Consider the following 17,697-nt stretch of genomic DNA (forward strand, 5'->3'; position numbering starts at 1 on the left):
TCTAATGGATGTAATGTAAATGTAATGCAATGTAAATCCTCAGCATCAACTGCCGGCTGTATATTTTTATGAGCAAAATTAAATACCGACAGAAATCTATGATTGACAGCCAATTTGAGTAATGTTTTTCAGGAGGTGCATACATAGTGCAGCACTAATGATACCTGACCAATGCAGGGGTGAGCAGTGAGAGGCAGAGTTGAGAATCCAAACAGGTTTGACATCTGACCAGTGCAGATGTCAGGGGTGAGGAGCAGCAGCTCAGCCTCCTAAGAATTACATTTGCAACTGTTTTGCATTAGAAAACGTGTAAACTATCACTCACACAAAGTTTGGGAAAGTTTAACCAGAGCAGTCTGTTTTACTTGACATTCAGATATGTAACTGACAAGGTTCCTCCATGGTGCTGTAAACAAGATTATATGAGGCACATTGCATAATCTATAAAAAAAAAAAAAAGGTAAGAATAGATCTAAAACACCATCCAAAAAATGTGGTTACTGTGAATAATAATACGAGGGTAAAGACAACACAAGCTGCAAAGAATGTATGCATCCCTACATAGCGCAGCGTGATGCCTGACAACAAACAGCAAATAAAGTATATCATCATGAAAAGCCTGTGGAATTTAAATGGAATTGTTTGAAATATCAAATTTGGAGAGTTAAAAAAAAAAAGTGTGATTGAGCACATGAAAGGCAATCTGTATATCTAAAAACTCACCACCGTACCCTTTACAGTTTGATGCAGAAGAACAGCAGATGAAATTTCAGCACACTGCTGAGCTAAAAACATTTTGAATCAAAAGCATCTAAACAAGACAGAAAATCTGTTGGTCAGGGGACTGGGTTTTGTGTGCTACCAGATGTTATGCAGAACTCCCCATGACCTAAAACTGTTCCCCACAAAGCCTTCCATCACACCAGTAATGTTTGACTGGACATTTACCCTTTAAGGATGATGATCACTGGAGACCACCAAAGGCACACTGTGTTTTAGCTATTTAACACTCATCTGGCAATTAAAAAAACAACTTGATCAGCAAGAGCCTGGCTGCTGAAGTAGGCTGCCAAGCCATCTGTGGTTGACTTATTAGTGGAGTTCTGTGCCAATTATGTTTAAAGGAAAACAAGGTTAGGTGCATACGCATATATCACATACTGTACTGCACATTCCAGGTATGAGCTTTCCACGGTACAATCAGCACTTATATACTGTGTGTGTGTGTGTGTGTGTGTGTGTGTGTGTGTGTGTGTGTAAGGGGGGGCCAATCTTAAATGGCTTGGGATGAGAAAAGAATAGATCAAGTTTAGTCTGTCTAACAAACCGTGTCTATGCGTGGGGTTATGCTAGAAAATAACTGCTTCATACAGCCCATTGTCCTTCCACTGGAAAACAGAAGTGTTGCTGTTCCAAATTGCTGGGGGGGGGGGGGGGGACGACGACTCACATTTTCAGACAGAAAGTCTCTCATCATCACAGTACACACTAACAGTGCTTCTTACCTTGAATAAAAGCATCTGCATTATGCAATATACACTGCATGAGATGTGCTGCCGCTGCTAACAAGTGTCTTGACTAAACTGCTGTGACTTGGATGTGAGAACTTCAAAGTTTGTGATGTGTTTGAGTGTTACAAATCATACCGCGTACCCTGAATGGAATTATAATTTCAGCTGCCAGATGTTGCTGGGATCTCGGACAGCTTGCACTCAGCCAAATAAAACTATGATAACGTATAAATTATTTTACAGGATGGCACCACATTTTCCAGGAAATGTAATGGTCTTTAATAATTACCGATGGATTTCCTATGAGAGGGAATGATGCATGTACGGCTCAAGCTTAAAAACAAAAACCTCCCACCCACGACAATAGTTGTGCAGCAGCTTGGACAGATTTTTAGCGAATGCTAATGTGCATGGTGGACAATATCAGTAATAGTTTGAAGAAACTCACCCCGGGTCACCAATTAAAAAGCAATAGATACATCCCAGCTGTAATTATACCAGCACTGACTCATTAGCCTTTGGTTTGTATGGAAAGTCATAACTACTCTAGTCATAACTATGTCTCAGACAGACATGGCTGTTGAATGAATTCAAATGATGTGTTACACACATTTCAAGCAGCTGGCTTGGATAAGGCCTCTCACTGTAGACAATATAAAACTGTGCCTCAAATGCAGCTACAGTAGCTGAATATCTGTTAAAATCTCATTAAAAAAATAAGTACTTTGAATAATAGCCTGCACTTAACATTGAATCAGAATTTCTACTTAAACTTAAACTAAGGGTTTGAAGAGCCCCCTAAAGAAATCAAGTGTTTTAGATACGGTGTTAGCCCTGAGCTAACAAGTGTTGCTGTGTGGAGCACCCTAAATAAATTGTTGATTTAACTGAACCTTTGGAAAACAGCTGCTCCTCAACACCAGGGGCTGGTGCAAAACCTTGTGAAAACCTGTCCAAAAACAATGCTAAAACAATGCTAAAGGAGTGCTCTTAAACGCACAAAGCACCACCCACTCTGCAAAATGATGCCTGGTTGAAAAAGGTGCATACGGTGCTTAACATTATAATACACAGCAAGTATCATTTATGACACCAGAGAAAGTAAAATACTAACAATGACTAACAAAAAGCATGTCTCTGACCTTTGTAAACTAAACAGATCCGTTATAAATCTTAATCGTACAAGGGACCAACAACATAAAATGTAACATAAGGCCTGGGACACCAACATTTCAGTAAAAATACCACAGTTATGGTATTCCGTCATCGTAACAAACACAATTTTGACCTACAGTTGCGTTCCCCAACAGCGGGAGCGAGAGTGGCTTGCATTATCTCTCATCACAGTGGCAACGAGTGAGTTATGTGAACTAGTAAATGAGGTAGTTGGGTGCGAGATTTCTCTGGGGCAGAGCTATTTATTTCGCCTGTATATCTAATGACTCTGCAGCCCTTTGAAGAAGATGGAGGTTTGAAGGAGTGGCAGTGTTTGTGAGCACACAAGCAGCACACTTTCCCCACAGGAGCCGCCTGTAGACTGCCTGTCTGGCATCCTGGATGGCTGCTTCACTGGCTGCTGAGCTGGATTTTCATGCAGGCGGGGAGAAGAGTATTGACTGAACCCATGTTGGATCACAGGGCGATGCAGCTGGTAAACCACACACACACACACACACACACACACACACACACACACACACACACACACACACACACACACACACACACACACACACACACACACACACACACACACACACACACACACACACACACACACACACACGTCCAACTCAGTGGTCAATCTGCATAGCCACAGAAGGACAGATGAAATGATTTGGGGAGAAAAGATGAGATTATGTTTTATGGGTCACCTGTCTTTCAAAGACTTTTCCAAATAAAAGGGCAGGTTTAAATGGCATCGAGGCAGGTTTTAGATAGGCACGGCAATGTTTTCACAGCAAATACACATCTTCAACAAAGGGCAAGGAGATAGCATTACTCCCAGCTCGGTACATGTACACTGCACAGAGGCAGCCTATCTCTGTCCCTTGGGAAGCTACAAGCACCAATGGCCATTGTTTGGCTGTGTTGAATACCCAGCCAAACAAATGCAGCCAAACAAATGCAGCTTGACCCTTTCAGGACTTGCCCAAGTGTTAAGATCAGGATCACACTGAGAGACCGGTTATAGTAGAGGAAAAGCAGCCACTTATCGGTACTAAAGTTCACTGAAAGTTGGAGCTGGTTTGCATTCCAAGATTCTTGACTGAAGATTGACAGGCTGCAGAGAAATTAAATTCCAAAGTCCTTCACTGTGTCCTTCGTATGCGCACAGATTAAAAAAACTCACTTGATTGCAATCCGAGTGTCGACAACACTTTTAGTCAAAAGAGTGCGCAGCTCGCACATATTCACGCATACGATTTGGCTAACCACATCAGCATAACAAGGACGAAAGGCATGAATCGCTGACAGTAAATGCAAATGAATACACTACGGATGAGCACATTATGTATTTTTGTGTTATACGTGTCATGCATGTGGGTCTCTGATGATAGTCAAGACGTTGTGCTTTCAATTCAGATGATGGTGATGACCAAGTAACTTGGTATGGTGGTTTATTCACATTGTATGCTACCATTGCATCCAATGTGTATGATACACAATTTGTTGGGAATACACTGTTTTAAAACCATCATACCAAGGATTTCTGGGAAAGCGTCTGTAGAGGCTTGAGTAAATAATTACCATATATATATCTTAAGATTGTTGTTTAAATATTTATGCTGTGTACCGTCTTGTAACATGAGGCTATTAGACCAAAACATGTACAGCTCAGTTTCTTTTGACTATCATTCATGCTTTAAGTAGGGCTGGGTATCGCCACTGGTTTCCCAAATCTGTTTGATTCCGATTCACAAGGTTCCAATTCGGATATTTCAGTTACAATACCGATATTGTTTGGATGTGAAAGATATTCTCATTGAACTAATGCTGTAAAATTGTACAAGAAACCCTCTAACCTGGTCTATTCCTGGTCTATTCTGAAATGCAACCAGACACCTGCCTTTAGGCTTGGCGGCAAGGGCGCCACTTTGCGACCCTGTTCCACACTGCGAACATGTGTCGATGAAGAAAACAACTTGCAAAATGCCACACGTAAGCTTAGATGGTCAATAGGACTACCACTGTGTGAAAATGACCAAGGTCGGGTTTAAGTGCAGCCACATGTTTTCATATTACGAGTGGGTGTTTGAGAGAGACGGTGATGCCTCCAGAGCAGATCAGCTGTAAACAATTTAAGCAGAGAAAAAAAAAAATTGTGATGAAGTTGTCTTGTGTTATTAAATGTAAAATGTCAATCATTTTTTGGCCCCTCTACTTCTAAGAGAATCCGGAGCCGCTGCTTGGTGGTGCAATAAGTGGAGCAGCTCCCGTCATGTTTTGATTCAAAGAAAGTTTGCTACTCGTGAAAAGGCATATATTAAAATGTCAATCTCTGGATTTTATGAATCCATAGATCATTCAAATGAAGATCGATTAGAATCAAAAAATGTATTCTTTAAACCCAGCCCTAGGTCTAAATGTTACCGGCCCACAGCTTTGGCTACAATCCTTTATCCATACGACTCCTACACAACACTTTTATAACAGTATACGTAATTTCAAATTACCGTAAATATCACAATACAGCAATTGTTCTTAAATGAAATTGAGAAATATTTAAAATAACTATAGCTGACTTAGGGTTGGGCGGTAAACCAGTTTTATCACTGGTGTCACATTCGGCCGTTACATGGATTTTGCAATACCGTCTTTACCGTGATAAACACACACACACACACACACACACACACACACACACACACGATGTCGAGGAAGATAAAACTCCCGATGAGGTACGTCAATTAACACCGTCAATGGTTACAAACAGGCTTTCGTTGCATAACCTCTTACTTTACATCTTGTAGCCCATCTTAACAGGTTAGAGCAGCCACACAGCCTGTGTGAGCAGCGAACTGCTGAGGCTCGTATGCATGTGGTGTCCACACAGACTGCCAGCCCTCAACAGATCGTTTTTTTACCGTCTATTTTTGCCGAGAAAAAATAGGCGAGACACGCCGAATCTCTAGAGGAGCTTCCCGCAGCCAAGCCACGCTGCTCATAGTCCATTTGTCTTTTGTACGGTGCTGTTCAAACAGTGTCTACACTGCAGTTTTTTTAAACTCTTCATGTGGGTTTAGATTTTGGTTTTCTTCAAAGCTGGGGCAGGCTCCTCCTCCCAGAACACATGTAGGTGTCATTCTTATGTGGAGCCAATTAACGCACTCATTTTATTTATTTTTTATATTTTTTGCTTTCTTAAATATAATCTAGGTATAATCATGTTTTGAATGGAGTATCTCTTTTAATTTTTCAATACAGTGATATAATAGTAATAATAATGTCACTGCAAAAAACAACAAAAATACCGTAGTACACATTTTAAGGTCATATCTCAAAACCAATCCAGTGTAACAGGTTGGTTAACAGGTGCAAGTAGACCTTTTTACAGTCAAACAATGATGACTATGCTTGGAAATGCGTTATTTTTGCAGAATCTCAAATACCGTGACAAAGACCGAGTTTTAAAAAGGGCACTACAAACAAGCATTTTTATCAGTCCAGTGCTAGTCAAGACATTTAATAGCTTGCAGCCATAGACGCCGCCGGTGTTTCGGTTCAACTACTGACTCTCAGCCAAATGCGTCTCTGGTTGCTCGTAGTTACGGCAGCTGTTGAAAAAACCAACAGAACATGTAGGTGTCCTGTAAAAGCCTTCTGTCAATTTTTAGTACACTCATCTGTGTTTATTATTTAGGCCAACCATTTACGCAAGTTACAACAAGCAACCACGGATGCATTTGGCAGAGAGTCGCCAGTTAAAGCGATCACTCATTAAACTGAAACACCTGTTGCTCTGAAACAGTCGCGATCCTGTCAGAATTCTGTAGAACTTGAGTCGGCTGTTGGAACTTGGATTCTGACAACAGAACATGCAACAACCAGACATTTTGATGCTGTTAAGAGTTTTAATTCAATGTTTAAAGCTTGCTAACTCGTCTGGATGTCTGGGGCAAAACGGCACCTCTGTTTTCGACACATGCACGCATGTTTTTGGTGACGTCGGCTGTAAAAGGCTCTATAAATACCACCCTGACTTTAGTCTGTACAATATAAAAATCCCACAAATTTGTACTTGAGACCTACCAAAAGAAAACGTGTGAAAATGTAACCAGAGTTCTTCCTCGTTACGCCTCCGTCGGCTCTACTTCACTCTCCTCTTCCATGTCGGCACAAATCACATTACCTTGCGATATCACGCAAGAATCACAAGATCACACAAGAATACATGTGGCGGTGGAAAAGTTTTTTTTAAATCCCTACCAGTGGAATAATTTCTACTGTCACATGGCATATACCATCATATCACCCAGCCTTGTTCTCCACTGCATGTCCTCATTACTCTTCAGTATTGAACAACGGGAAACATTTGTGCCTCGTGCGTAACAAAATGCGATTGACATCCAAATCAGCATGAAATTCTGTTGAAGATCACACATGCAAAAGGTAGAGGCAGAACGACAGGATCTAATTCAACCAAGCCTATCCATGGAGACAGAGAGAGAGATGGAAAGAGAAACGCAGAGCAGGAGACGGAAGGCAAAAATGGGCAGATGGAGAGGGGAGAGGTCCTCCACTGGTCAGGTCTGGGGCAGGAGGGGAGATGAGGAGGGGGGTACAGGGGGACAAAAAAGGACATCGTGGAAGGGAGAGGGAGTGAGGCAACAGGACGGAGTCAGCCTGTTTGTGCAGGAGAAGTTAAGGGAATAAGACAGAAAGTAACAAAACAGCTGTAGGATATTTGGAGTAGAAGGAAAATAAGAGCAGACAATCCATAGAGACACATGGGCAGGAGGAAGAAGGAAAGGCAGTAGAAGCCAAAAGGTAGGAAAGAAGATAGGATCATGAAACGTGGAGGAAAAGAAATGGGCGCTTTAGAGAAAAAAAAGCACATGTAACATCATAATAAAGGAATGGAGAAAGAAAGAGAAATAGAGATGGATGAGCGATGAGCTTTCACACGAAAGAGCAGAGGGGGGAATAAAGTAGGGGTGAGCGAGATGGTCACAGAAGGATAGTTGGTATTTAGACAGCTCCCCACTGCACTCGGCTCTGCTTCAACACAGATAACTCTGTACGTCCATTAGTTCAACTAATTCCCATCGCCATCTGCCATGCAATTTCAGATGCACCTCTTGAGTTGCAGAAAAGGTTCGGGAGTTTGGGGGGGGGGGGGGATTTGGAAAATATGAGATTAATTTGCTTAATTTGAGGTTCCTAATGTTTCCATAACTCAAAAGTGGAAGTCCTACTGGAAATCAGGTGAGGTAAGAGTGATCTCATGTCCCTCTCTTAAGAATAAATGGCGTCCACTTCTCCTGGCTGATGGATTTTTCTTCGAAATGAAGACCCAGTTTATTGAAGAGCTGTCCTGATCGTAGTCTCTGACTTCAATTCCACATATCTTTCATTTTTCAATTTAAACGGCCATTTCTAATGACGATGAAAGTCAAAGTGCAGAAAAATGATGGTTCTCTTACCTTCATAAGCTACCTTAAATCCATGGGCGCTTACTGCAAAGTCACTGGTAAGCCTCAGTGAAAAAATGGAGCCAGAACTGGTAACAGGCGGAGGCATGGTAAATCCTGTTAACCTGCAGATAAGAGAGAGAGAAACCGCAGAATGTATGATTTCATTTATATGAATTACATAAATATGCTTCGAACAATAAAAATGTATTGTGCAGTTGTAACTTGAGCCTAATTAAAATTGCAAGACAAATGTTTTAATTAAATCTATCCGATGACAGTCCAACATAACCCGCATAAATTGAAAGAATGATTACTGTGGTAAAACATTTGCATTTGTCAGCTTTCACATGCTAAAACCTGTTCAAGAACAATCAACGCCCAGCAACGGATTCTGCCGTGTAGGCTTTTCCCCCAAATTGTAATGATTCCAAAAAGACTGAAACCAAAACCCCACCTGGGTTGGTTTAACATCTGTTATTTTTGTATTTTTAATTAGATAAGCCGTCAGGTGAAGTGGCTGACAGTACATTTATAAAGTCCTGTTGAGAGAGGTGTGTGCACTAAAATGCAACCATATAGAAAACATGCACACCAAAGTAACCAATGACCTCACACCGCTGGTGAGTTTGTGCTCTGTAACTTTTTGTGCATGACCGCTCTGAGAATCGCGACGCAATTTGTCCACCGATAATATACCGGGTACAATACAATCAAAACCCAAGCGAGAGCATTCCCTATTGTTGGACGGTGTTTGATGGCTGGCAGCTGCATTGTAACAGACTGCTTCATTACTGCATTTCAAATTAGGTGCAGATCCAAACAAATCCATTTACTTTCACGGCGTCGTAAACAAGATGTGTTGCTGACCATTCCTCAGCGGCAGTTGCTGATGTTCTATCGACCTTCCCCTGCTGTAAGCCAGGCTGTGTAGCATGGATATAACTTGTGCATGAAACAAAATGTCTCCTTCTCTATAGTTTCCTCTTCTTGTTATTTCCCATTGCTAGTTTTGGGGTCGTTTGTGTGTCTGAACCTCTACTTGACAATAAGCCAGGTGAATAATGTCTGTAGTGGGCCAAGTGTGAAAAAACAGAACGTCCCCTTGTGACAGCAAAGAAGAGGGTGTTGTATTTACAGCTTCAATAGAGTTTCCAATTACAGCAGTGTGAACTGTGCTGGTCCTTGCACTAAATAATTACCCTTTGTCGCAGGTACTGCACAGCATGCCAAGATACTGCTAAAAGTCAATTGCTACATGAGGCAATTTTGAATACATTTATGGAGGAAACAGAACTGAAAATGGAACATTGTTACAAGCCTAATCATTCACAAGAGAACTGTAGTAAATTTGCATGCCATCATAATTAAAAGACGCAAGTGGCAAGGCCTGTGCATCAAAAGATAAGTCTTTGGTGGAGTGCTTAAACAAAAACAAGCACATGAGAAAGGAAGTACATTAAAATAATTCACTTTTTATGGTTTTACTTATTATTTAATGTTGTTTGTTTAGGCAATATTCAAGCTGGCCACAATCTACATATCAAAAGGCAATAATGTATTTTGCAGGCCCCAAACCCTGTTACGTGTGCACAGAGCTATGCTATAGGACACGAATATTATCAAGGAAATCACTCAAAGAAATGGCAGTGCCTTCAATATCTCAGGATCACTAGAAATTTGGCTCCAGTCAGAGGTCACATGAAAATGTCAAGTGTGGACACATGAGATTGATCTGCCTACAGTTCTGTGCTTCTGCTCACAAAAGCCTCATTGAAAAGAGAAGCGTGTGACCCTTGCCTCTCTCTCTGGCCCCAACGTTAAGTGCTGTGGCATGTAACTAACAAGCCCTCAATCTTTCCCTCTTTTCAATGAAACACTTTGATATCAAGCTGGGATAGTCTTTAAAATTAGGCCCTCTTACCTAAAGTCCGGGGAGGGGGATCCATGGGGGGTGGGGGAATTATTGGCTGAGCAGAACAGAAACCACAGAACAATCAGTGGCTGCAGAATGCATGCTCGCACAAAGGTCACTGCCACCCACCAAGAAGGGTGCAATGCAGTTACACAATGACTCTTAAACGTCTTGACCTACAAGGATTTCTGAATGATTGGGACAAATGAAAACTGATATTTGTCCATTAATCAAAACGTTGAGCAAAATCTTTGCTAGGTGTTGCAGCATTGACTGTGAGGGCAGAGTGCACAGACAATAGGAAAAAGGGTACTGTGAAGTAGTCCTGATGTCTCCTAAAACCATAGCTGAAACAAAGAAAATGCATTTCCTCATGACCACAAGCAAGGTGAATGAAATGCCAAAGAACAAGCTTAACCGACATGCCAAACTGAAACTCAGACTCACGTTCCAAGTCTCAGCAGGCTAAATCCTTTCGTAGATTGCACTGTTGTCATCATGCCACAAAAAAAAGCAAGGGGATGAGGATGTCATGGGGTTAGTGTACACGAGGGGAAGACATCTTTTCTAAGGCCGTCAGTGAGAAGGATTAGGAGGTGACAGTCTCGGTGGAGTTGGCGAAAGACTTATTTTCGGATTCAGTCAGGTCATGTCTCCAGTCAGATGGGTCAAGATAAAGCAGGAATGATTTAAACCTAAAAAAAAAAAAAAAAAACCTGAACAAGCAACATCTTGCCCAAACCATGGGCATGTAAGCGGGCGACTGCCAAAGAAAACACTCATTCTTCATTAAACCAAAAGGACAGCAGACGGCATTTTGACACATTTTCCTCAAGGAGTCTTCAGTGTGTCGTCAGAATATCTTATGTGATGGTTTGTTCAAACCAAAGAGGCACATTGTGACCCAAGTAGGTCTTTAACAAAAAGGCAGACAAAGAGATCTCCATCACGTGGCATTCACTGCCACTTGTTGCTTTGGCAACGGCAGCATCGGGTGAATGGTTGGAAAATGTCATTAACAAATAAACACCATGGGGCTTGTTGTCTCCTCTGACAAGGAGCTTGTGATTGAGCTATCAGATACAAGTCTGCTACTAAATAACCATTTGAAATTCTACAAAGACCCTAATCTGACTTTGGATGGTAGGCTCGACTCACCAGGGAATTTTCATTTGCGATGGTAAAAGTACAACAGTTTATGGTATCACAGTAAAGATGAACATTTATCAAGAAGAAGTAAAAGTTAAGTACAAGGACAGACATTAATGTTTGTCATAAATTTGCCTTAGCAACTATAACGTCTTACATTTAATCGACAGCTTATTCCAGCTCACTGCGAAAGCCCTTGCTGGTTTCCTGGAATACCGTGTGAACAGGCGAGAAAGGAAATGTTTAACCACACCATTCATGGACCTGCTATTGTCGACTTTCTTTTTAAAAGCTTGTCGAGAATTTGCACATCAGAAAAAGAGTTAAGTGCTATATTATATCCAATGAGCAAAGGAAAGTACAGTGGAGCGTTTGGATTGAAATACACAATACTTTTGTGACGAAGAGATTCCAATTCCAGAAAAAAGAAGGTCGTACAATGTACAGTAGATAATGCAGCGCAGTCACATTCACAGCCAATCAGAAACATTAGTTGTGACCTTTGATGGAAGCTGGTGCATGAGGTCAAACAAAGTCGGGAGCAATGTATTTGCTATATATATATAAAAAAACGATGTTAAACTTTGTACAGCTGATTGAATCAAAACTGCACAGTGCTACAAGCGGGAGTCAAATAAAAACGGTCTCTAATGCATCTGTATTGGACTCCACCGGGTCAACGGAAAATGCCACTGTGGCTCTAGAGACACCAGGTGTCTGAACAGCTATGACGCCACCCGTTTTTGGATCAAAGCAACACCAACGGCAGCAGCATGACTGTGTGTGTGTGCCTGGGAACAGGGTGCTGATGATTGCTTGGACAGATGCAGCCTTCCCTTCCACCTGAACGCACTAAATCAGCCCTGAAGGAGGCTGTCAGACATTCCCGCCATCTGATTATTGTGTCACGGTAATGACGTGCCATAGAGAGGAAGAGGGAAGAGAGAGACGGGAATGTTGTACCTCCATTTGTCTGACTCACTGTCTCTCGACCTCCATCTGTATTTCCCTCTGTGTTGCACTAGCTCTTTCTGTCACACTAGGTTTCTCGGTTTCTGCTCATATTCACTGTTGCTCTTCCTTTTCCTGTCTCGCTGGTTCAACGTTTGTGTCGCTTTGCCTCTCTGTATCTTTGTTTGCCTCGGCCCACCTGCTATACCGCTCTGAACCCGTGTCCGCTGGGAAAAGAAGAAGAACAAAAAGCGGACAGGAGGGTGGAAGAGCCCTTAAGTGCTCTGACTGATCTCACCTAGTAACCAACAATTAAAGTGAACCACTTGCGTTTAGTTTATGATAAGAAATATGGCATGTTACTTACTAAGGTGAATAATGTTAGCTGCCTCCTCAAAACACAAAACAACAGCTGGAGATGATTAATAGACTTATTTTGCTCCGACATGTCCTAACTCATTACAGCAGCCCTAGACACTGACATTTCAGTTTAATAACTGCAGTAATAAAGGTCAAATCATGCCATCAATTAATTCATCCGGGGCTCTAATAAGTGTGTGGAATGTAACAAAAAATGTAATTTCTTGAATTGCAACGGTGAATCTAATACGGTGAATTGCCTGGGGAATGGTCAGAAAAGTTTATATTCGTCTCCCTGTGTCTAGTATGCCATGCGACTTGTGGAGCGCAGAATCTGATTTGCTTTTCTACAGTTTTCAACTGTAAGTCATTCTCCAGATGTAAATAGGCAGGGTGTCAATTGCAAAAACAAAACTGGGATAAATATGAGCTGTCATTTTAAAAAAAACAAATTAGTTCACGGGTGTGCAGACAAAAGGGTAATTAATCCTCTTCCCCGTGCCTGCCATCTGCATTGTGGTTCTGGTGTATTTGTGTGAAGACAAGACTAAGCAGAGATTTGATTTAGGTTATCCTGGTTGGAGGTGACAAAGCAACAGCAGATACATAACGAAGCGCCGCACAGCCATTAATCCTGCTTTTAGTTCGTGAAAACCTCAGGCTATTTTCAGTTATTTGGAAGGAGATTTTCATCAAGTCGTAATGAGTCACAAAGTTACTTCACCCGTCACGACTGATGATTAGTTTGAGGCTGAAGATAAATATGGTGTCAAAACGGCTTACAAGTCACATTATTAATTTACATGCATGCAATTTTGTAGAGTTTCATTTATATTCTGCATCGTCCCACCGCAACCAACCAGTCTACGGGGATTGGCTGTGGCCAATTCTGTGCACTGCATGGTGACCAGCTGCTTTCTTCAGAGACTAATTTAACACTAGCCTGTTGCATAATTGTTCCAAAGTACTTTCTGCACTGTTAAAATAGACATCGTAAAACGAGGGCATTACAATAGTATTACTGGAACAAATTACAGTTAGATTTGGATGTGATTTTTATTTACTGGCTGGGCTGGGCGATGCCAGAATGGCCTAATTCAAATAATATAGCTACGGTAGGCCATCATCTGATAATAACTATTGATGCATTAATGTGTGGTCATTTCTTTAATGTGGCAGCTGGTAAAGGTGGAGCTAATTTTAACTACTTTCATTTGGCTAAATACAACTTAATAGAGCATAGTTTATTAGTTGATTTATCATTTGTATTGAGAATTTGAATCTGCAATGTAGCTTAAGTAGTGACTACTATTGTACAATAGTTACCTCTGAGATGTAGTGGACGAGAAGTATAAAGTGACACAAAATGGAAATACTCGTGTAAATCAGACTACAAGTACCTAAAAACTGTACTGTTCTCAAGTACAGTACTTGAGTAGCCTAGATGTACTTTGTTACATTCCACCACTGCTAGAACAAGAGCAATACTTGTTTTCAAGAGCGCACAGTTTATAGATCAAGCCTCTAAATTTTGCTCCAACAGTGCACCAGACTGATGCATTTAACTTTCAAATGTACAAAATCGTTTTCGACAAATGGGAGAAAAAAAAAGAAAAAAGATACTTCAAAATTGTAATAAAAATATGAAATGGTTCCAAAAAATATGACATGTAGCCTACATGGGTGGTAAAAAATAAATAAAAACAAAGCCTTTATCAACATAGCATTCAATGTGCAATAGTCATAGTAATTGTATAATGTCAGCAGCAAAAGAAGAAAAAAAATCACCTCAATGAAGTCATTTTTTTGTGCAGGGAAACACTGCAATAAAAGACTAACACACTAACTCACCGCCTTTCCTCTACCATCCTTAATATATAATTTCAGCACAATAATGAGTGCTTCAATCAGTCATTTTCAGGCACGAGGGATTGTAGGTAACGTAAGCGCAGCACCGAGTGAGAGGGATGGGGGAAGAAACTTCACAGAGCAAAGAGAATACATAGATCAATGGGGAGACACACTAATCAGGTCCATCACGATGATGTCGATTCTTTTTCATGGTAAAAATTCATTGTCGCTTTTGTCGTGTTCCCTTCTGAATGCCTTAATTAATTAAAAGCATTAATAAATTAAAAAGCCGTCTTTAATCTCTATCAAGATTTTTATTTATAATTACCCTGGAAGGGGAAAAGAAAGGCATAAAGGGTTGCCTGTCATTGTGTTCACCTTCTTACTTATTCAAGCTGAAGATACACCTGAGCCAACTACACATCAATATACATTCAAAGCAGGGAAGGGAAAACGGGAAGAAAAACTGGGTTGCCATATGGAAATGTGCATCTTTCAGAACAAGTTGCTGGAAAACAGATTGGGAAAGTTTGTGCTGCATCTTTTTTGACAAAGTTATACAAAAGATATGAAAACACAAAAGGTAAGGAAGCTGGTTTTTTCCCCTTCTTCTGAGTGATTTTTGTTTTGCAGTGAGTTAATTGTGTATGACCAGGCGTTCTACTAGCGTACATTTTGGGCCCCAGAGGCACAGCAAAGACTGCGTCATGGAATTAACATTTTCTGGCTCCTCACAACATAGTCCCACATTGTGAGGAAATCCACCATTTGGAAAAAACAAAAGTGTGACTAAAACACAAAGAACAACGTTGCTATTTAGAGGTTTGGGCCGGATAAGCAAAAACCCATCACAATTTGAGCCATCGGCTTTTGTCTCGTTGCAAGAACTATTTGTGCTTTTCCTCCTCCTCTCTGAATGGCAGGATTAGTTCCATGTGAATTTAAAAAGTCTCATCAAAATATCATCTCTGGTTTGCAAATTGTTAACCCTATATGTGACACAGCTAATCAGCAATGGCTCTTAAAAGCTTTCTGACAAGAAACCTACACTCAGTGTCCACTTTATTAGGTGCCTTCTAATGTAATCCAATACAACTGTCCTCCCAGACGGTCTACTATCATGATTGCCTATGATGTTGACTTTGTCAGAGCAGGTATTAATTACACTACATATTTTAGCATTTAAGTCACGGTAAGTGAAGGTGTTCTACTGGACGGCAATATATTGGGAGGCATTTAGAATATTCTACCCCTCTCATGTATGGAAATAGAATTGACCAAAATAGAAACAGCACTCAATATGTAGTCAAATACAACATCACCTTTAACTATGACATCAATAATAAACAAATGAATTTACACTTTCCAATATTGTCACCAAAATAGCGCGAAACCTAACTAAGGGGCCACTGAGTGTATTCTTAAAGGAACAGTGTGTGAGATTTTGTGGCATCTGCTGGTGTGCTGTAGATTGCAACCAACTAAATACCCCCATGCTCACCCCTCCCTTTCCAAGCGTGTCGGAGAACCACAGTGGCCTTCAGGTCAGGAGAGTTATCTTTAGGATTTTATTACAAACTGTGAGCTACTCTTATACCAACATAAATAGAATTTTTAAAAAAACAAATACATTTAGAACAGGATTAGAATTTATATTTATATATATATATATATATATATATTTATTTATTTATTTAGTATTGCAGATTTTGCAACAGCCCTTCTACAACACTGCACACTTCCCTACCATGTTTTATTTCTGACCACAGGCATCATGGGGACAAAGCAGAGGGATGGAACATGGGTTTAAGAGCACTGTGCTTCTATAGTTAACATGTTCTGTATTTGCTTTTATTTGATTATAGTTATTTGTGCTTTTTTTGTGTTCAGGTTAATGTTCAATTAAAGAATGTTGGAAACACAATCTTTTATTTTTTTATTCAACAAGCCACTTGGTGTATGTCAGCAGTAACCTATACTGAAAGCAGCAGAAAGGCAAAACACTTTAATGTCTATCTATCCAAAGTAATATTGTTATCACATATTTTCCTCCTATCGTGCAGCCCTACTCCCAAACCTCCCATTCATATGCAGTACCACCACCACTGCACACAACAAAAACTAAATTCAACTAGAATTAAGTTCTTGATTGTCATATCTCAAATTATGGTGAAAAACATAAAGACGTGAGACTTAAAGAAATATGGTTTAATATTAGATACCCTCAAAAACAATCAGTGTGCCATTGTCAACATTAAAATGTCTGTGGATAAGGCAGTAACATTTTATTTTTTACAACCACAGAGCAAATTGTATATATGGTGTAGTTTGTATATTTGACAATCAACTCTTCTTCTTGTACAGAAGAAATTACAAATTAAACTATCTCTAGTTTTGGGATGAATTTAAGGTTGATGATAAAAAGGACAAGACAAGAAGTCATCTGAAAGATGACATTGGATGAGGAAGCATGTCAGCAGATCTGGCATTTATTCCACTAGAACGGCAGTCCCTGAATGGGCCTGAAACTTCAACTGAACATCAAATAGTAATTTCAACCACAAAAAGTGAACTCAGGCAGCTCAACTGAGATAAATACTTCAACAACACACTTCTACTCAAGTACTGGTGGTATGCACAACCTGAATAAAAAGGGCAACAAATAGTGCGTTCACACAATATTCTTAATTCTTTTAAAATGTACTGAAACCCAAATAAAGTTGTCCTGCCATGAACTAAAATGACTTTTGAACTGCAATGATTATACCTGCGTCTTGCTGTCCTCGTATTGTATTTATTAATTGTTTGTTGTTGTTGTTTTTATATGGACTCATGGGTCTGGAAATAAAGTTGAATATGAATCCATGAAGCCCCTTTTAATGTTTAATATGCGTTGTTTTGTTCTATATTATAAGCTGTTCCTGTTATATAGCCACGTCCATACACACAACATATACATAATAAGAATACTGTACAAATTAAAAGCATTGCTTTTCTTTTTTTTTGTCAAGCCAAGAAAAGCACAGGTGCACTAAAACATTGATTATGGCTTTGGTCGATTTCGGTGTCCCACTACGTCATGACAGTGAGGCAGAATTCAAAATACCCAGATCACGTAACACGTGTGCAAATGAACGCTTGTTTGAGCGTGAGACGTTACGACGGCAATCATACTGACATTTAGCATGCCATCTTTAGCGTTGTACGAAGACTTAACGCTCAGCTTTTTACATTTAAGTACGCATAGTCGCTATGAAACTAGAGCTAGCAAACTTTACCTTCAAGTAACATTGCTGTGAGGACATGATTTAATTACGTAAATGAA

The 17,697-nt window shown here is 40.2% G+C and overlaps 1 protein-coding gene across 1 annotated transcript in view; it reads right to left on the minus strand.

Moving 5' to 3' along the window:
- Positions 1–17,697, minus strand: part of LOC306699603 (CUB and sushi domain-containing protein 3-like) — a gene marked incomplete at both ends in the record, with an annotated part of 199,653 nt that overhangs the window by 164,560 nt on the left and 17,396 nt on the right. The window contains one exon of the mRNA XM_079164257.1: positions 8,159–8,271. Coding sequence (XP_079020383.1) covers positions 8,159–8,271 — 113 coding nt within the window. The remainder of the gene's footprint in view (positions 1–8,158; positions 8,272–17,697) is intronic.

Source organism: Pholis gunnellus, assembly GCF_910591455.1.
Source record: "Pholis gunnellus genome assembly, chromosome: 8".
In the NCBI taxonomy this organism is placed as follows: Eukaryota; Metazoa; Chordata; class Actinopteri; order Perciformes; family Pholidae; genus Pholis; species Pholis gunnellus.